General features: G+C 37.3%; 1 protein-coding gene across 12 annotated transcripts in view; it reads right to left on the bottom strand.

Moving 5' to 3' along the window:
• Positions 1-21,681, bottom strand: part of ACMSD (aminocarboxymuconate semialdehyde decarboxylase) — a 46,624-nt gene that overhangs the window by 13,551 nt on the left and 11,392 nt on the right. For 3 of the 12 annotated variants that reach the window (XM_039386307.1, XM_039386298.1, XM_027748941.2), the window contains one exon: positions 4,722-4,766. In XM_039386307.1, coding sequence (XP_039242241.1) covers positions 4,722-4,749 — 28 coding nt within the window. In that variant the 5' untranslated portion in view covers positions 4,750-4,766. Of the gene's footprint in view, positions 1-1,343; positions 2,673-4,274; positions 4,480-4,721; positions 4,767-7,649; positions 8,134-17,462; positions 17,576-21,681 lie in introns of those variants that run through there. The other 9 variants (XM_039386302.1, XM_039386303.1, XM_039386299.1 and 6 more) reach the window with 7 other exon arrangements.

Genomic DNA, 21,681 nt, shown 5'->3' with positions numbered 1-21,681 from the left:
TCAAGGCACGATTCTATGATTCTGTGATAAGGCAGCATATTTTAGAGTTTGCAAAGACATTTGGGCATTCCCATTAAATGTCTAATGGTTGGAGTTTGAAATACTTTTCCAGGGTGCAGATGAAGTAATTGAAAAATTATCTAATTATGTTTACGTAAATTGCCCCATAGCCCCTAACTTCCCAAACTGGCCCATATGATGTGTTGCAGTAAACCTACTCAAGGATAATGACCCACAGTACCCCCTAACACAAAATCACAGAATCATTTAGGTTGGAAAAGACCTTTAAGGTCATCAAGTCCAACCATTAAGCCAGCAGTGCCAAGTCCACCACTAACCCATGTACCCAAGTGCCACATCTACCTTTTTATTAAATCCCTTCTGAGACAGTGACTTCACAACTGTCCTGGGCAGCCTGTGCCAGTGCTTGACATCCCTTTTGGTGAAGAAATTTTTTCCTAATATCCAATATAAAGCTCCCCTGGTGCTACTTGAGGCCATTTCTTCTTCTGCTCTCAGTTGTTATCTGGGAGAAGAGATCAACTCCCAACTGGCTACAGCCTGCTGTCAGACAGTTGTAGACTGTGATAAGCTCTGAGGAAACAACGATCATAAAGATGCTACTTAAAAAATATCTACTCTCTTCAGGTGTTTATTTCTCATAAAAAGTTGAAGAAGATATTCAAGTTGTGTCTACTGGGAAACTGATGTAGTAATTATTCAGGTTTCAATCTAAGAAGAAAATAATCTTTAGTAACATATTTCTCTCACAGAAGTAATTTGGAATTGCAGTGTTAATAAGAACTAGCAAAAATAATTGATCAGACTGTAAGTTCCTTCCCTCGTCCTCAGTCTCCCATCTCATATGGGAGATGTATGTGTCATGTATGCAGCTTGATGAAAAGCTAATTTGGAAACAAACATACAAAAAATCCGATGAGTAAAAAGAATATTGTTAACATTTGGAACAAAAATGAAAGATCTTCCTCCTTTATGTGAATTACTTCTATACCTGGAACGTGTGTTTCCTTTTTAAGTCCACAATAAGTCATCTCTACTTATGTCAATTAGTTCCTTACTAACTTAAAATCCCATCAAAATCAAAGAGTTCATGTGGGGAATAAACTGCTACTGAAAATGAGGAAAGTTATGGGAACATGACCCATCTGAATATAAAGCATATCAGTTTTCACTGACTTTCAAGAGATTTAAACTAAGGAGTCAATATGCTAAACCTGTTAATTTTCCCATTGTTATTGAGCACTTTCAGATGAACTGACAGAGAAGTTGCAGTTATTCTAAATGAGACTCAATGATTTCAATTCCTTCATGGAGGAAGGTACCTGACAGGTCCATCTCTTTAATTCGTACTTCTGGATCCCAGCAGTTCTCTTGAATAACTCTAAAAACCTTTCCATCCTTCATCATCTTTGCCTGTCCCTGTGAAATGACATTTTCATATATTATGAATGTGACAAAGCAGTACATGCTAATTTATAGTTGCTTGAGTATATTGTGCTCCCTATGGAAATTCAGTGACAAAATATTGTTATTTTTATGCAGTAGGTATTTTTAAACAAAGACTATTTTAAAAATAGACATTAATTAAACAATCACTTATAGTTCAGATTTAGTCTTCATAATAAAAAAAATCCCCTTTCTATTGCAAGGTATGTCATTCTACATTTATACGGAAAAGATATCAGGTACCTCAATCCGAGTTTATCCTCAAACCAAATTTTGACCTCAAAACAGTGCTCTAATTAAATCTGTGCTAAATTTTCCCTTTGGGTGTGTATATGTTCCCTTAATAGCATCACAGTGATTCCAGTAACTACAGAAATAACTGTACAGCTCAGTTACTTTCAGTCCAGTTGTTTCATATCGCCATTGATAATGAGACAAAAGCAGACCTGTTATGTTGTCTTCAGGTTATGTTTTCTCCTTGGGAAAAAAAAGGAATTATTGAAGAATTTGTATTTGGGAAAAAAAACCCAAGCAAAACTTTATCACAGTATAAACCCATGACCTCAATTAGTGTAATACCTTTCCCATATGCCACCAATTCCCAAATGTATGAAGTTCAAGATATTATCACAGGCATGAAACATAATATTGTTCCTTTATGAACATGGAAACCTTTTAAACTTCATTTTTTCGTTGATTTGTGAATTGTTCAAAGAGGTTGAGGATGTACAATGTCATCACATTAAGCAAAGTAAATTGTTAAGTTGGAGGTACCCACATGCTGTTATGAACATGGACAGACAGGCACACTAGGCTTTCTGCTGGCTGACACTTGCACAAATGGATGGGACACAACTCATCAACACTTGCAAGCCCTGAGTATTTCCCAGCTGTTTGAAGCTACTGTAGGGATAAGTGGGAAGGGATGAAAGCCAGAAGATCCACCTGGCGCTGTGCATTTGGGGTGGCTAAGTGAGGTCATGCAGCAGATGCATTGGACAGAGGAACACTCCACCTGCAGTTAAAAATTGAAGACCACATGAGAAAACACGGCAGCTACTCCTTCACCTTGGCATTAAACAGCTCCGTGCAAGGCAGGCTCCTGACCCTTCAAGAAAGGGAATTCTCTCTCTCCAAAGGCCACTTTATTTTTCCTCACAAAGTCGGTGTTATTTAGAATTGTCTATTTTTCTAAAGAAAAAACCCTGTTAAATCAGAACATTTGTTACTAGTACACCCAACCAGAGGGATTTCTGTCCCCTTCTGAGAAGTCAGACTGTTCTTAAGCTTGAATTTGTTACTAATTTCATACATGGTTCACAGATATACTGGGATATAATATACAGATATAATGAGTATTTCAAAGCTCTCCTCAAAAAATCTAACTGTGCTGCCCTGGCAAACTGTCAAGTTACTTGTTATCTGTATCACAGGCTATGAAAATTACTTGAAATATCATAACTACAAAGTCCTGATTCTCCAGTAAAATACTTCACTCTTGTAAAATTGGTTTTCCAACCTGATGGAAAGGTTTACTCTGGCCATACACTCCAATACATTAAGAAAAGTTTAGTGCATTGCTACAGGTTGTCTAATAAACAAAAAAACATTTGGGATGTGAGAAAAAGGCAGAGTAGAATGAAGCATTGCACCACACATGAATAGATTGCATGGATTTTACTATTCTCTTCTATTCTACACTACTGTACTCTATCCCATTCTAAACATTATTTGATATTTAATGCTTTAATTAATTTATGTGAAAAGTAAGAGAGACTTATTTCAGAATTAGGTCCAGCAGGCTGTTTTGGTTCAGCAAACTACATTTAAATGATCCCATTGCTGAACCACTCAGTCACATTCCAAATTGTTCTTCTTTAAACATACATGTAATTGTTTTCTTCCAGTTTGACTCTGATGCTTCTTCACAGAATGATATGAGAAGCCTTTTTTTTTTTCTTGGTTTTTTTTTTTTTGTTGTTGTTTTTTTGGTGGGGTTTTTTTTGTGTGTGTGTGTTTTTTGTTTTTTTTTTTTATCTTAAGAATTAAAGAAAATTATTAAATTATCCCCATCTTTACATATCTGAACAGGATTTTATTTCGCCATGCACTGCTTTTCATGTAAAATTTTCAGATGGAAGTAGGCTGGACAGAATTCTCTGCAGAGGGTATCAGGCTATTATTGACTTGCCACAAAGTTCCTCTGCAAACTATTTTTAGCACGGAATTTTAGCATTAGACCTGTAACAAACAGCTAAGCTGCTAAAAATGTATCCAAGCATTCTCTTCTTCCTGCAGCTCCCACATGTCTCAGGAGCTGTGCCATCCACGAGTTGGTTCTGCAGGTGGCTTGTTCTCCCCTACTGTGCCTGCTTACACTCAGATCTGAAATCTCAGCATAATATTTGTTTGTTCCTCATTCTTGGTTTCAACCTTCATATTCTGTGGTCCTTTTCCACAAATGGTTGTTAGGCATTTTACAGCATAGCCTTGCATGTAATAGAAAGGCAAAAGTGTGTATAATGTTAGGTTGCAATAAATAGACATGGTGTTGTATCTATTTAATCAGGCTTTGTCTTTCTTTCTTTATCTCTTTCTTTTTCTTTCTTTCTTTTTTTCTCTCTCTCTCTCTTTCTTTCTCTCTTTCTCTCTCTCTCTCTTTCTTTCTCTCTTTCTTTCTATTACCCAGCTAGTGTAAGCTTATATGCAATCACAATGAAGTAGGATTTTGCAAAGTGACAAGGGGATGAGGGAATATCTAGTTCCACTGACATTAACAGGCATTATATACTTAAATACTTTGGTACCTGGAAGATGCAAGTCTTGCTTCCCTCAAGCTGAGTCTCTATAGGGAATGAATGAATTGGCCAAACCACAAAAAGGAGCAAGGAAGAAGATCGGGTACTCTTTTCTTTATAAGGTTACTCCAACAGGGAGAGGCACTGCCACTCTGAAAATGCAAAGTAGCCAATCCTTCTATCCCTTATCCCTCTAGTTTTCAGTATGGAATCCCTGTATTGAGAGAAGAATTTCATAAGACAGTCACAGATTGTGAATTTCATCTCTCAAGAAAAAGGTTCTACTGAGATATATTAGGACTTGCCCTGATATTACTTCATAGAATACAGAGCTCTAGAGAAATCTGTATCAGAAACAGAGCCAATCTTATTGCCACTTCACTTCTTAATATTTATTGTGGGTTTGTGTTCTTGAGGACAACACAAGATTAGCTTAGAGCACCAAACAGCCCAAACCTTGCAGTGATGATCCAGCTGTACCCATCCACCATATCCATATCTCTGTGGAAGAAAGAAGACAGTGCTAGTTAGCACTCTGTAATCACAACAACAACAACAACAACCTATTACTACTACTACTACTACTAGTACTATTATTATTATTTGCAGTTCTTACAATCCAGCAGTACCTCATTCAGGAGAAACACGTGGGCTCAGCTTTGAGTCTGAGTAGCCCCACTGACTTGAGCAGAAGTGCTGAAGTTGGACTGGACCTGACTAACGTTGTTTGTATGTGCAATTTTAGCTGCCAGTTAAACAAAATTTTTAAACAACTTATTCCAAAATGCTCAAAGTTGCTTACTATATTGAGACTCTAACTGGAATGATTTTAACAGAGAAAAAATTAAATTAAATATTTGGCAGTATGAGAATTGAGCTGACTACTTTGCAATCTGTGATCAGTTAATCATTAGCACAGAGATGCATTGATTCCACTTTTCAGCTTCCATGATTCAGCAGCAGGACTGAAGGTCAGACTCTTGTCTATTAATATTTAAACAGCCAAGAGTAGCTAAAGAGGAGAAGCTTAGATGCTCATTGATTCTTCCAGAGAGATTCAAAATTGGTCATGCAAAAGAGCAAAACCTATATATGAAGCTGATTTCCTCTTACTTTCATGAATTTAGATGAGAAATGAAATTTTCAAATATCAGACTGGAAACAATGTTCAGAATTCCTATTTTTTCCATAAAGAAACATTTAAAAGGAAAGTAAGTAAAAGCAGGCATTTCTTTCACTGAAATGTAAACAATTTGGATACAGTCCTGAATTTCCTGTGATACTAAATCATTACTTAATGCCACTGGGAACTTTCCTAGTGCAGGTGTGCAGACCCAAGCCTGACTTCAGCCAGTCAGAGATTCTACAGACTGAGGCTATGTAAGTTTTATTTAGCTATGTTTAGCTATGCATATTTTATTTAAATTTATAAGGTTATATTTAAAAATATAGAAACTTGGGAGAAATTTAACTTAAACTAGCTCTGTGCTAATTCCAGTTACAAGCTGTGCAGAAAACGAGGACCTTAAAGGTGCTGAAGGAGCACAAAGGCAATAAAGAAATTCACTGCTTTGTTTTTGAACATGTTTTCTTCTTTCTTCCCTGCAGTTACTGGCTGAGTGCATTGACAGTCCTTACTTAATTTTTTATACAAATTTTTGTACTTATGTTGGGTTCCTAAGCTGTTCAATATGTATCTTGACAATTGAATTTTCTAGGATGAAGGTTCAGTATTTATAAAGCTGGAAACAAGAAAGAGAAGTTCAGCACTAAGTAAATGTGTGCATGTCAGGAGACTTCTTTGGTTTTCCATGCATGAGGTGTAGAGATCTGTGTTAATGGCTTGAATTTTCAGAAGACTCCAGGGAATTCTGGGAGGTGTTTTCTGCTCTGGGCCCATTAATAAACCATTGAGTGGCTCAGAGCAGAGGAACAAAAACTAGCAGATGGAAATTACCTTTTAAAAATTTGGTATTTGCTTCTTTATCTGTGTTTTAAGAAATGCAACACTGGCCTACAGTGTCTACCATGAGTGAATTCTTGATGTACATCTTGGAACATCAAGGGATTCTTGGGGTCATTTTATCCCAGTGAATTTGTTGCCCTTTTAAAGTATATACAGAAAAAAAATAAAAAATCCTTTAAAAATCATATAAAATCAGAATAAAGGCATTTTATAGGTGTTTTTATAAGATTATTGCACAAAGACAACAAAATCTGAAACAATCAAGAGTAATCTGTCTTGTAGTCAGTCTATTTAAACTCCTGTCCATTTAAAACAGACATAATTGTTCTAGAAAGGGTCTGTCCTCCCACCTGCATTATCAAGTGTATATGTGTTTTAAGTCAGGAGCTCTTAGTATTACAAACAGGAGGTTCAAACAGATATTTATAAACACCTTCCTTGATAAACATGGAAACAAACATTCCTTTCCAGGAAGTTTTATGTATAATGGTGTTATTTTTTACTCCTGATGAGGAAGCAGTCCTACGTATGTTTTTAATGCCAGATTTTCTCATAATTTTTTTTTTCTAATATGCTGTTAACATTTTCCAGCTGTTCTCTTTTCTAATATTGGCTGATGCTGGACTGTCATGATTAAAATCACAGAAACACAGAGCTAATAGATATGAAACCCTTTCAGATATACTACTTTAAAACATAAGTGTCACTCTCTGTTCCTAAATACATTTCATGGGATCATGAAAATATGACTGACAAGAATAAATTTATGTCACTGAATAATAATAACAACAACAATACAAATAATAATAATATGCAAAGATTCAAAATTAAGACAAATTGACATAGCTTCAGTGTTCTGACAACTGAGATTTTGTATTTTAAAAACAATATGCTACTTCCTTCCAGTAACTGAAAAAATAACAGATATCATCATCATCATCAATTAACTGCACTTAGAGTGACCCCACTCCTATTGAAGTTAATGACTTTCATGCTTGGGGGTATAAGATGTGAATGATTTTTGTCTTAGTTAACATTAATCTTGCCTAATATTTGCTTATTTATTTAACTAAAAACAAACATGTTTGGGAACAGAACATCTTTATTTTTATCAAGACAGTGGAATTCACACCTCATTATTTGACAATTTTAGGTCAAAAAACCCAAGGAAAATGGTAAGAATTGCTTCAGACTAAATAAAGAGTGGGGAACAGAGCCCAGTATGACATCCCTTTCTTACTGAGACTCTTGCTTTGCAAAGTAATGCATACAAATATTTTACAACTGAAAAAAATCAAATTATACAAAAACCTAGAGATATTAACCACAGAACCCTTCATTCATTTTTCTTTCAAAAATCACATGGGTAGAAATGGTTGCTGATCACATAAGGCATTGAATATCTAAACTCTTTTTACCTTTTTCAGGTCAGGCCATTCCTTAGGTAGAATGTGGCTATGAATATCAATTTTCATTTTGGAAGTATCACAGGAGAAGCACTCCTTGAATGATAATGTTTTCTGTGTGAATGCTACTGTCCTTCCTCTCCCTGGTTCACAGGTTATTAACTTTGGCTGCTGTCCAGATCCACCTGCTGCCTTACCAGGAAGGCTTGGTCCAGTGGCCAACCAGGAGGCCTAAATCCCAGAGGAGTGGCTCTCCAAAAGAACAAAGGCTTCTAGCAGAAAGTCCCTGTTAATGCACAAACTACAGCTGACTGAGGGCAAAGGGAAAATACATGTTTATATTGGCACTATGAAGGGATTTATTTTACACAGAAGCTAAAATGAAAATTTGTGGTTGAAAATCACTCAATAAAATCGAGTTAGAATAGATGTATTAAGCATGCTGACTTGAATTTCCTCTTTTCTGCCTCTCAGATCTGAAACGGTAGAGAACATATAATGTAGAGAATATGTAATATAACCCTGGGATAGACAGTCACACCTCCCCATGTACTCTCTTTTTTCTCCCCTTGCATTTTCTTTAAAGCTATTTAAGAAAACCCCCACAGAAATATTGAATTGCAGACAAATCTCTGCTCTGCACTTTATTTCCCCCTTCTCATTATTGATTCTTGTGGGATATTTACACAAGCTCCTGCATAACGTCGCTCACAGCCTTTCAAGCTGGCTCAATATACAGCAACACATATATAGCAAATATAGCAGTTTCTGTTTCCTAAGTTAAGTTTAACTGCAGCTATCTCAGATTTTCTGTGAAACTACATCTCCTCTTTTGCTCTTTACTCAATTTAGAATTACACTTCTTTCCTCGAGATACCCTTGCCCTTTATTTGTGCTGTGTTTTTCTCTGTTGTTTTACTTCCTTTAGAGTTTTATTTCAATGTATTCTACTCACACAGTGACCTCTTGTAAAAGCTGGATAACCATTTCCTGATTAATTTTTTTTTTTTTTTGGTGAAAAATGCTGGTTTTTTTCCAAAACTAAATGCTCTTGTGAATCTTGCAACTTCAAATAAAGAAACGTGAAAAACAAGTGGTACATTTTGTTTCATCTGTTTTCTGACTTCACTATTTTGTTTGGGTTTGATTAAAAAAAAATGGACTCTTGTATTTCCCTACTTGTTCACACATTAAGCAAATCTGCTTTTGATTTGGTCAGGTAAATTTCTTGGAGTTATTCTTCAAATCAGCTTCTTGTGATGGGGTTGGTTGGATGGATTCTGCAGCAGGAATGACTGAGTGTTCAAAAGAGATGGGAAGCAGCAGCTTTGAGAGAGTATTTCCTAAATAAAGCAAGTCAGGCAAAAATTTACTTTAACAGATCAAATCCTTGAGATTGAAAATAGCAATTACTTCCATCTCAAAATCAAAATCAATGTCTTCATGACCAGGCTGCCAGGTTAAGCAGCAAATTTGCTCTCCTGCTCCCAAATGTGACAGCTCTGCTCTGTGATGTGGCACTACAGTGTCAGCCTGTTGACAAGCAATGTTCCTGCATGTACTACACCAGACATAAGAAAGAAGTATTGATTCAGCTGTGGGGACTCTGCATCATGAATCCACAGACATGAGGCAGACAGCTAAGGTGAGTCCTTCAATAAAGAGATGTCTGGAAGACAATTCCCTATTTAAGCATAAAAACAGAGGTACTAGTGAAGGAGAGGGGCAGGAAGAGCTTTGTGCATCTGAATAGTGTAAGACACCAAGTTTCTTAAGTCACCTTAGCTGCAGGATGCCATGCAGAGCTCAGCTGCATTTCTCCAACACTGTGTGTAGTTTTCCTCAGTTCTAAAGAAAGATGTAGTTGTTATTTACTGCTCCCAAGACACAGCTCAGCTTGCAAACAGTGTAGTACTCCCACATGGCATTTCATTTAGCAAAATAGAGCATTTGGAAACCATAGCAGTTGAAGGCAAATTTGTATCCATTTCACTTGATTCAAGGGATGGTAAGACATTTGTCTATATCCAACATGATCCATTGGATCTGCAACAGGAAGACCTTCAGTGGCTACGAACAAAACCATCTTCAGCTACACAAGCACCCAACCTACTCTGAGTGCAACAGTGTGGAAAACAGAACACCTTCACTGATGTTTTGGACAACCTGCCTGATCACAGTGAGTGACTTCTGCCTCTCAATCTTTATGCTGAACAACACAATGGCTTTTAGCACAGTCCTTGCTGTCTGTCTCCACCTGGTTGTGCATTTCTGGGGTGTGAGACAGAGGAGCAGGAATTGCTGGCAGTAGCCAGGAGAACGTGCAGCTGTGTCAGGTGGCCTTACACAGACAGAGCTGAGCTTGAATTCACTGGGCTATATGTCAGGCAGGAGGTTGTGATCAGATGAAAACTTTTACATGCACAATGTCTGGGGCCATAGAAGGCTGTATTTTACCATTTGTGGGCCCCTGTAAGACATGAACTTCACCCATCCTTGGGCTGCCCACAAATACTTTACATTGAGAGAATTTGGATGAGACTACAGAGCTAGTCAGAGAAAAACAATCAGTCAATAAATATACTTGCTACATCTACTCAGGAGAAGTAGAATGCATAAAGACTTCTTCTTAGCCAAAAGCAGCCTCCATACACTAGGATGGGACATACATTAAGTTGGCATGCCCCCCAGGCTCAGTACACTTCTGCAGGGTATATGTGTCATTAATATCACTTGCAATAAAACATGCATTTATTATGGCCATTAGAAACCAAACTGCATGCTTGAATTTGAGCAATTTCCCATATCTGTGTGTGTGTGTGCGTTATATGATGCCTATTTGCACAGTTTTAGACTGGGAAACATGATTAACAACTCCTTCAGGCCAATTTAGCTAGAAACTATTCAGGCCAAGGCTGATTTCAGATACACAGACACAAGTCTAGCACATCTATAGAGTTTTATTTCACTATAGAGACAAGCAATAAAGTGAAAATGGTGTTAGTTGTAGAACATTAAGGGCTCTTTTCCAACCTATTTAGTTGCTTTTCTGAAACAAGTACAGAATCTGAGATTTGGAGCATTCAGGCTGGAAAGTCGGGATCCAGTTCTGGCCTTTGTTTATCAGGGTAAAAGTGTCAAAAACCGTAGTGCATGGTTTTCCTCATGTCAGTGGGAAAACCATGACATCTTCAAAAAAGGGTGCATCAACAAACATTGTTGAGCTCTGCAGACAGCTCTGCCACGTACCAAGGCAGCCCATTTTCAAGTGGGATGAACCAGACACAAAGAGGCAAATTCAGGACACTGATGTTAGAAAAGACTAAAATACTTGTGCCAGTTTTTCCTACCTTCTGTTTTGCATGTTCTTCTCTAGCATCTGTTCTTTGAATTGCACATTTGTTTGTGCAAGCTGACTATTTTACACACCTGAACAGCTCCAGAAAAACAAATGGAAAACTCTTTGTGCTTGGTAGCTAAGATGAAGTACTTAACGAACATGTTCCTTTCCAAATGAAATAAATGTTGAGCAGCACACTTATATTGGTTGCTTAGCAACAGGTTATCCTTTGGCTGTGCTGGGGACTGCACAGGTCCTCTGAGACTGCCATTACAGACCTGCTTGGAAATGTCAGATTTGGAAAGGATGCAAAAGTCAGTAATTCTATTTTTTGTGTGGTATCAAATAATTAAACCTCTCCTATTAAATTAGCCTGATCACAGAACTTAGTCCTCTTCTGGGACTGCAAAGAACACAGACTTCAGTGGAAGTAGTATGGTTTCAGTCCTACAAGGAATAGTAACAATGAGTATGGTTTGCCTTCTAATGAGGAATAAGGTTTTGCAGTTCCCATGTAGCACTTTCCATACATAGCTCTCAAGTGCTCTACAGTGGGTACTATTTTTGACAGGAATACATTAGTTTACCCAGCAAAGCTACACCAGGAGGATGTCCAGCTACAGGTACACCAGTGAAGTCCTTAACAAAGGTGTATCCCAGGCAGTGGGTGGCTATTCTTAAATGCCACGTACCAAACACTCCAGTGTGACTGCTGAAGGTCCTGATGGCTTGGATGGCCAGCTGGATTGCAATGTCAGTGTTTCATTTATACACATTTATACTGTGCAATAGAAAAAGGACACACAGCTCCGATCTTAGAGCCAGCTAAATCAGCTCAAGGTGGCAGCAGTGAAGGTGTACTCATCATTTAGATCTGTAGATTATTCATTTTGTTACTAAAAACCCTTTGCAGAAACAACTGTAGAAGCTGATGCTGCTCTGTGTCTTGAGTCAGTTTAGCCTTGCAGAGAAGTTGGGGTTTTTAGCTCAGATGACACTGAGCTGATGCTCAAATGACACTGTGCTGATGCATCTCTGATGCTTCCAAGATCTAAGCTATTAACTTTGCATAGTGAAGCTTCATGGTTGCACAAGCTCAGGGTGATGCTGCTCACCATGTGGTCTCCTCTTAGAGCTGCCCCAGCCTCCCCAGTTGTGTCACTAAAATTGATAGTGTGAAGGTGTCCAAGCTTGCTGACGCCTTTGGCAGCTCTGCCCTGCTCTGTGACTCCAGCCTAGCAAGGGTTCTGATGAATCACACAGTGGTGAAAGCAAATAGAAAGTCCTCTGCCAAATTCCTGACCATTACTGTGTTCTCTGCTGCCTAAGTTAAGCCCCAATAAATCCTCATTTATTTTCGGGTTTCTAGAAAATATTATATTGTTGAAATTCAACTAGCATCCTAAGTCTAAAGAAAAATATATGGCTATCTTTCAAATAGCATAATTATTTTCTTAATACACTACAATTGCAAATCTGCAATTTACAATTGCCATGCATTTATCTTGCATAGAATTGTTCTATCAAAAATGTTAATTAAATAGATATATTCTAAAATATGAATATGAGAAAAATAAAACTTTAATTTTTTTCCCATGTGTAGACACAAACAAATAAAAAATACTCTATTTGAGCATGTTTCAGGCCAAGTGTCACTCCTGTGCAGTGGGAGCAACCAGACAGATAACAGCAGCAAAAACATGGGCCAAAAAGGACAGATGGAATGAAGCTTACAGATACTGATGTCAAAAAGTCTTAATTTTCTAGTTAATACCCCATAGTAACATCTGAAATGGTTTCAATTATTTAGAAGGCTAGTCCAAATGTCTTAACAACTTTTTTCCTGCTTGCTAGATGGTCAAATCCCCACTTTCCTCTCCTTGAAGAGGCCTCTCTGTGCCACTGTTTGGGAGCACCTGAATTTTGGGGGTAAGAATGCTCTTCTTGAAGTCTTTACTGCTTCAGAAGGGAAGCCAAGGAACCAACAGAAAGACCCAGAGCATCTGAATTTTTTCAGCTGCTTCAACAAATTCCTGCACCTTTCTCTAGAACTCTGCACAAGTGTGTTTATGCCTTCTCTCAGCTACAAGGACAATGCTAATGAAGTGGCTTTTTCCTGGGTCCTCCTTTTTTTCAAGGTCTACTTGTGCACAGAGTTTTATGTTCTGTCATTTCTAAGCAGCTGTGAATCCCTTTTGCCAAAGAGGTCTGCAAGGGACTGAGATGACCCCCTGGCTCCCAGTAAGTGCTGGGCACTGCTGAGGCACCTTGGCTTTAGGCTGATGATCCATTGACTGAACTTCTGGGAGGCAGAAATACTGGTACCTGTAGATTACCACAGCGAGTGCCAAGGTGAAGACCTTTCCAATCATGATGATGTTTACAATGTAAATGTTTCAGGTTTAGTACTGAAATTCATTCATCTGGAGGAGGGAGCTTGGCAGAGGAGTGCCTCCACAGGGGATTTCTGGAGCCTACTTTCACTTCCTGAGTTCAGCTACAAACATTTTTCTGTCTTTAGGTTCCAGGATTCTTATCTTTCCACATACACTAATTCCATTATAGGATTTATACCTCAACATTATTTCTTTGAAATCCACAAGATATTAAAATTATGGACCAGATTGAGAACACAGTTCAAATTATTGCAGGAATTAAGAAAGATCCAAATATTAAAGTTTTCCCTCATGCCACTACTTCTACAAAAGTCACATAAGCAATCAAAGCCCAATGATTACCACCTTAATGCAAACATCTCACAGAAAATGCTGTCAGTTGGAAAAAAAAATCTGTTTCTGGTGGATTAAAAGGAGATAGTCCTGATACTCATACTTTCCCATTGGTGTCCCTGAGTGAAGACTGGCACTAATGAGAATTATATGTTGGTTATTATTACTTCAGGCAAATAAATCTAATAGGAATACTGCTGGAAGTACTGCTGTGCTGCTTCGTCAAAAGTGATTTTACAGTTGAACTAGATGGTCATGCTACAGGTTGCACTACATTTCTGAAGCACACAAGAGGCTACAGAACTGCTCCATGGGCTCAGAACTGATATTCATAAAATCATTAGTGCTGGAAAAGACCTCTAAGATCAGTGAGTCCAAATTCAGTAAAGGTTTATAGAATATCCTATTAGCAGCTCATTGTATTAAGATAACTTGATATGTTTAACACAAAAATAAATATTACTAGCTAAAACAAGTTTCCAATTTGATTGAGAAATTATATTCAAACTGCAAAATTCTTACTAAGAAGTGTTAACCAGACAACAAAATTAGGAATTATTTTCCTTGCAAATTATCTGATCATTTCTTTGCTCTCCAGCCAAAGTGACAAACACTTAGATTTTGTTATGTGAATATATACAATGGGATTATAAAGTAATAGAATCACAGGTTCATTTTGGTTGGAAAGGATCTATAAGGTCATTGAGTATAACTGGTAAAGTAACACTCTCAAGCCCACCACTAAATCATGTCCCCAAGTGCCACATCTACCTTACTTTTAAATCCCTCCAGGGATGGTGACTCTACCACTGCTCTGGGCAGCCTGTGCCAATGCTTGCCAACTCTTTCAGTGAAGAAATTTTTCCTAATATCCCATCTATCACTGACCTTGAGTCTAAAAGTTGTGCCCTGTCCTCAATAGAAGTAGCTTTCAGCTCATCTCAACAAATGAATATTTTTTTTTAAACACTATAAGTCTAATAACTTTGTAAAGTTATTGGGAATAAAAAATAACAGTCTCAAAAAGAAAACTCCATTTCAAAATTCAAAATCAAATTAGTAATCTTAAGAAACACTTTATGAATTTCAATCCACTCTTGACCAAAAAATAATTTAGAAATATGCAGTAAGACATTTACATAACAGGTAAATAAGCATAGTTACATACATGGCTGCTGTGCCCACTTATTTCAAGCCCCAGCATGACAGTGGCTAGGACTGGGATTACTTAAGAAAATCAGCCATGCCAAGCAACAAAAGGCTGTGTACTAATAGCACAGAACCTCTCTGGAAATAATGCTTCAGCTACAGGAAAAGTTTTGTAAATCCTTGTTATTCTTACAAATAACTATTAAAACCAAATCCATCACTGAGTTTTCTACTCAATGCATTTGGTGGACTTACACCAGACTGAATTCAGTCACCCAGCTCTGACCATTCTATTTTAGCTTGTAACTTCCACAAGCGGAACAGGAAAGAAAATCACCTGCTGCACTGGCTCTTCTCCTCTAGAAAGCTACTCATAAACATTTTTACCATGGCTTCTAAGAAAATTTGTTTCCCCAATAAGACACCTTCAGTTTGCCATTCCTGGGGAATGGCCATTCCATTCTAAATGGAAACGTGTTTTGATTCATGTTTGCTAATAAATATTTAAATTCATGCTTAACTCTAAAACACATTAGGAGCACTAGATTTGGTAGCACTACTAAGTTGAGCAAGTGCCAATTGCTGCATTTGCACCGGAGTGTTCACCTCAGTCCTGCTCAAATTTACATGCAACTGGGTCCACTAGCAACTATATGCACACAAAGAGAGCACAGAAAGAATGGTTTCAAGACTCACACTGTAACTCAGGGACTCGACTGAGGAGTCATTTTGGTTCCACATGCCCTAGCCTCACCAAGTTAGTCTTAAAGCATGTATTTTCAAAAATGTTGCAGTAAATTCGTACTGTGGTCACAGCCAAACAATCGTGCTACCCATTTAAAAAACCAAACCTCTTTTCTTTGAGAAGCCTGTAAGGTGCACTTTGATTTACAATTTGCGCCATACAAAAATCCAGACAAAAAGACTTCATCCAGTGCAACTGCTGCTGTATGTAGAACTAACACTGCAACTTGAATTCTTTCCTCAACCACTATACTTAGCTTTCTTCTCAGGAAAAGGCAGGTACTGTCTTTTTTTTTATTCCGACATTTGGAATTTAACAACATCCTCCAAGGATGAACAATCGTTTTCACAAGTACTAAAAAAAGACCCATGGTTTCCTGGCTGTGTTTAGGTGTGCTTTACTAATTTGATTTTTTTTTTCTTTTATTTGCCAAAAAAGATCAAGAAATTTACACTTTCTTGGTCATGACTACAGCCAGGACTGTACTGCAGATACATTGAAACATCTGTGTTCACTTCTGAGTGTGAAGCTCATAAACAAAGCCTCTTCCTAAATCAGATCTATTTTCCCCTTCAGGACAATGCCACTCACCCCCATCTAATATTTCTTGTAAACTTTTTAACAATCTAAAAAAAATTTCAGATGTTTTAGAAGAGCTCTGTTATAGTTAATCATTTTGAACCCAACAGAAAGTCCATTGAAGTCACCAGGAAACCCAGTTGTTTCAGAAGAGAGCAATCAAGCAGTGATTCAAAAAGTAGTTTTGAGCCGCTGAAAAAAACCAGACCAAATGAAATGAGGAATTAGAGCTAAACCTTTCCCAGGATTCAGTAATGAAATGCAGGAGTGCCACTTTTGGACTGTGTCTGCTGACCCACAGTGCCTCAAAAAGAGATCTGCATTATAAACCATAAATTTGCTGATAATGTTTGTGCAGCTCAGTATGGATACTACAGGTTGCAGTTTGTAGTGCATTAAGTAGAGCACCAAACAATGATTGCAATGTACACACAGAGCACTTATTTCCTATCGATCCCAATGGATTTTGCCCGTGGGAAGTGACGCAGGCTCGCACCGTCTGCTCTTGTGGCTGACTCTGCAATGTCAAAGCAGAACTGGGCTGAGCTGCTGCTAAGTGGTGTGGGTTTGTAATGAATGTACGTGTTGATATAAATCAGTGGTTGCTGGATGGGTATTTTAAAATTCCTTTGTCTCTAGTAGCACAGCCTTTTCAGGAATAGAAAGGAAATACCTGCTCCAAATATCCGTTTTTCTAACACGCTTGCTCATCTCTGCTGTATGTTCTTAAACAACTGGGTATATTAAAATCTCCTGGGGGCTTGGAGCACAACCATTAGGATCACAATGTAGAGCACACACTTCAAATACTAGGGTTTGGTTGTTGATTTTCAGTGAATGTTCACCACTTACCAAATAATAAAGGAAATTCTTGTCACTACCTTTTTTCACATGAAATCTGTTAAGTAGTAACAAGATTACCTACCATTTGTGAAGCTCTCAAGTTTTGGATCCCAGTAATTAAATATATGTGTTTATTAAAATTAGCCAATAATACAATTAACAACAATTAATTTCTATTAATTTCTAATATTACTAACCAAATAAATCTTTTCATCTCAAGCGACAAAAGGAAACCAGTTGCTCTAATTCAACGGAACTATATCTCAGTCCATACTCGCAGTTTGTAGGTGCTTCAACAGTCTAACTGAAATGTAGTTAAATGACTTCCTAAATTAGTCAGGTTTACATGATTTTCTGTAGTTCAGACAAAATTTCAGGATTTGTTTCATTCTCACCTGTATTACTATACTTGGCGTGTACTGCCTGTTTCAGACACTCACCTGCTTGCCAGGGAAATGGCCAGGGAACAGCAAAGGTAATCACAGCAAGATGGATCCCGTGCTATGTTCCCACAGAGGCTTCAAATGTAACTCCTTTATTGGTTTGCTGAGCTTCGATGTTTGAATTTTTTTCCCTAACATAAAACCAACGTACACTGTGAGTATATTTTGCCCTTTGGGAACCAGAAATAACAATGTTCAGACATCAGTGTTGGGATGCCTATAGTTAGGTCCTGTGGAATCATGAGTTTATTGTGCTGCCAGGAATGAAACAGGATCCCCTGTTGAGATGGTTGCCAGGTATTTGCTCCTGCCTGCTCTTTCCTTCACAGTCTGGCTGTTGGTCACCAAGCAGAAGCCCAGATACTATTGCAGGATGCTACTGTAATTCCAAACACAGACACCCCTCTCCCTAGTTGGGGGTGTCTCCCTCTGGTCATAGCAAAAAAAGGGAGAAGAGCAAAGCCACGTGGTAAATGCAATATCTCACAGGAGCAGAGCAGGAGTCTGAGGTGGTTGGAATAAGTAAATGGTTTCATATCAGTGTGACAGAAGGTGACAGACATTACCTGATGTTCACTCTACAGACCTAGGCTTCCAAAAAGCTTGATAGTGTTGTGGTTGAAGGCAGGTATCATGTCATATTTTTTCACAGAAGTGTTACAAAAGAGTTGAATCATATTGACCATCAAAGGCAAATACAAACCACAAACACTTCTATGTCAAAGAATCATGTATTGTACTGCCTACAGCCATGCACTGCATAGGGCAATTAAAGTTATAGTTCATTAAAGATCAGGGGTAGCATAAATAAAATAAAGTTTTAAATAGAAAACATGAACAGCCTGAATTTTGGCAACGTTTTGCTAAGTCCTTGCAAGTGGCATTGGTTTGTACTCCTCACAAAAACCCAATTCAGAAACAACCTTAAGGACAAGTTTAACTTTTGTATTATGTGTTCTAACACCATAAGGATTTAAGAGCCATTTAACACTAAGCTAATATTTGTTATTCCTTGGCCTGGGGTGCTTTTCCATTATGGGCCCAGGCTAACTGAACTGGTTAATCCTTCTCATATTCTACATTCCTCTTACAGTTAGATGTTATTATATTAGATAAAATATTCTGATAATCTATACTGAATTAGCTACTAAATAAAAATATGTTCACGTGGGGCTCTTTATTTAAAAGCAACCTTCAACACTGCAGCTTTACCTTGGACACTTCCTATCACTTCAGCTGAAGCCATGCAGCCATAAAGGAAGCAATTTGCAGCATTTAAGTCACTCTTAAAATGCTAAATGCAGAAAAGGTTGGTCCAGTTTTTATTCTAAAAAGCACATTGCACACATGATCAGGTATTTGTTGCCATGGTTGACTTCCTTTATTGCTCTGAGTAAATCCATATTTGAGGCATTAAGGATGGGTTGGGATGCTGTTAGGTAGAAGTAAGCCAAATGATTTTTAAGCCACAGTTCTTTCACTCTTGCATAGTCTAAGAGCACAATAGATAATTTCTTATTTTTTGGATCTTTAGCATGTGCAATTAACTTGCAGTTAATGCATAATGCCATCTAGTGGGAAAATCAACAAGTCTAGATGCAACAAGTCTGTTTGGACAACCCATGCAATATGAATCTAGGTAGTGTTGCAACCACTTAACAGTTTCAATACTGAATTAAGTTTTGAGCAGAACTATAACTCAATTGGCATGCTCTTGATTTTCTTTCCTAATTAAATTTCATTTAGAGATTGAATTTTTTGGTCAATAGAATTACACAAACTGATAAAGGAGTCAATTCTAAGAACTTTAGTGATACATCAGCAAAAACAACCTGTAATTACTGAGAGTTTCAGAATTAATGATCTTAGTCTTCAAAACTATGAGGTCACTTTCCTATATCTGTAGATAAAATAGGAAAAAAGTGACCAAAAATTAAAGTTATATAAGATAAAGGAAATAGGCTTGTCATAAAAAGATTGGAGTAGAATAAGGGGCCTAGAGAGACTATTGGCATCAGATAAGTAACATACTCCATTAACTGTCCTTCTAAAATGAATAAGGAAGGAACAATCCAAGAGGGGTAAGTCATCAGGATTTTACCTTCATAAAAACACAGCACTTGCCCTTTATTGCTGAATTAACCTGCTCTTAAACCTGAATTATCACTTTCTCAAAAAAAATGAGCCAAGATAGTGCTATCCAGAGCAAAGTTGGGGAAGTGTAAGTTAAGAAACAAGAAGCAAAAAGCCAGGTCTATTTTATAACTAAATAACAACTGCACCCAAGCACTAACAAGCTCTTCCAAGTATTGCCTGATGGAAGAAGTGTGTTTGGCTGCTCCAAGAGCTGAGTCTCAAAGGATCACAGAACCTACTACAGTGAAACTGAGGGGATTCTGGCATCTAAAATAAAAACCAAAGTGGAGTGCTCTTACTTTTTTTCCTCATTATTTGAATTTCAAATGTTATAGGAACAAAATTATTTTCCTTGTGACACACAAACACCCCCCCACCCCAAAAAAGAAAAAAATCCCAAACCAAAAAAAAATCTGTCTGATCCCAATATGGCTCTTGTTGACTCAGCCTGAAAAGTCATTTTGTGATGCATCTCCTGCTAACAAATTATATACCAAGATCCTAAATGTGGCAAACCCCAGACATATGAAATGAAGACATTTTGGTACAAAGATAACACAAAGTCTGTGGATAGGTTTTTAATTAAAGAAGGAAGGGAAGAAAACAGGCCCTTTTGGACATTCAAACCCTTCCTGAAGTCATGAAGACTGTGTACCTAGCTACACTTTCTGAGCATATTAATTGGAAATTAATTAAACCTGTTGGCTTAATAAAACATATTACTTCTATTTATAGATATTGTCTCAGTTTGACTAAATTTATAAGTATAAATATACCCAACTTGTACAGTCCAGTGACAGCTGTGATAGTCAGTGGACAAAGCAAAAATTAATCCAAGTATATAAACCTTACCAATAAAATAAAAAATCTTAAAATACAGATTTTCTAATAGAAGGATGTGAAAATTAAGTGAAGTTTCTGGGACTATTGAAGCATCCCTGCACCCTAATACTGAAAATATGTGTAGTCTTGATGATGGAGAAGGAGCTGTCTGCATTACTACATGACTGCCTGCCCCCGATGACTTCTAGGCATCATTGAAAGCTTGAGACAGAATTTGAAAGAAGCAGAAATTGAATTTTATCACAGTCCAATTAAATTATATGACTGACATCTCCATCTTCCTTTTTGGTTACAGGACAATTTTACTGCAGCAGAGGTTCAAAATTTTACTGACATTTCGAATTTCACCTATGGATGTCTTTTTAAGCAACCAGTAAAATTCAAATTTAAAAACAATTGAAGTTTGAAGTGGGCTTAATACTCTTCATTCTACAAAGAATATTTTTTCCCAATTTCTTATGCTCATTTTCCTTGTAAAATTAGCAAAAGCTAATAGCCATGCTCAACTCTATCACTGCTAATGTAATGTAAATGTTTTAATGGGGTTATTAACCAACCATCCTATCCATTTTTCTATAAATCCAGATCAGACAGCATTCACTACGGATAGACAAATGTCAATATTTATAGAGATCTGTTGCTTTTGCTACTGCTGTACACACAGAGAAAGGCCTGGCTGCAATACAGGAGAAACTTTTGGCTTTGAATTCCACAAAAAAATGGTTCCCATTTCTTACAAGAAGAATGACATGAATTATGTGATTCCCTGTCTAAGAGGATGAGAAACAATTACGAGAATAAAGAATGCAGAAATCCATTAGAACTCTTCTATATGTTGTTGACATTATTTTTGCCTCTTCCAAAAAATTATTATCGGAAGAATTTAATTATTTTACTCACAGCATCTCCCATTGAAATGAAGAATTCGAACACAGATTGTATTTGAATTTGTATTTGTATTTGAATTGCCACGACTCAGGAAACTAATTCTATTTCCTCCAGCAAAAAAACCCAACAAAATCAATCAGACAAAGAACATTAGGTGGGTAACAGATTCCACTGGGTACTAGAAATTTGATGGCCATAAGAACTTAGAAGAGTTTGATTTAAAGTGTCAAACATCTGCTTGAGAAGATGTAAAAAAGCTCCCCAAACTGGCACACTTTGAAATGTGTATAGTTTCCTGGTTATGAAGAACATGCTTTACAAAATATTCATTTTGGCAGTGGCTATCAGT

The sequence above is a fragment of the Pipra filicauda genome, unplaced genomic scaffold (genome assembly GCF_003945595.2).
Source record: "Pipra filicauda isolate LSUMZ 115617 unplaced genomic scaffold, ASM394559v2 scaffold47_size6085603_pilon, whole genome shotgun sequence".
Taxonomy (NCBI): Eukaryota; Metazoa; Chordata; class Aves; order Passeriformes; family Pipridae; genus Pipra; species Pipra filicauda.
The sequence above is the reverse complement of the archived record's forward strand: the minus strand, read 5'-3'. Positions and strand labels throughout refer to the sequence as shown.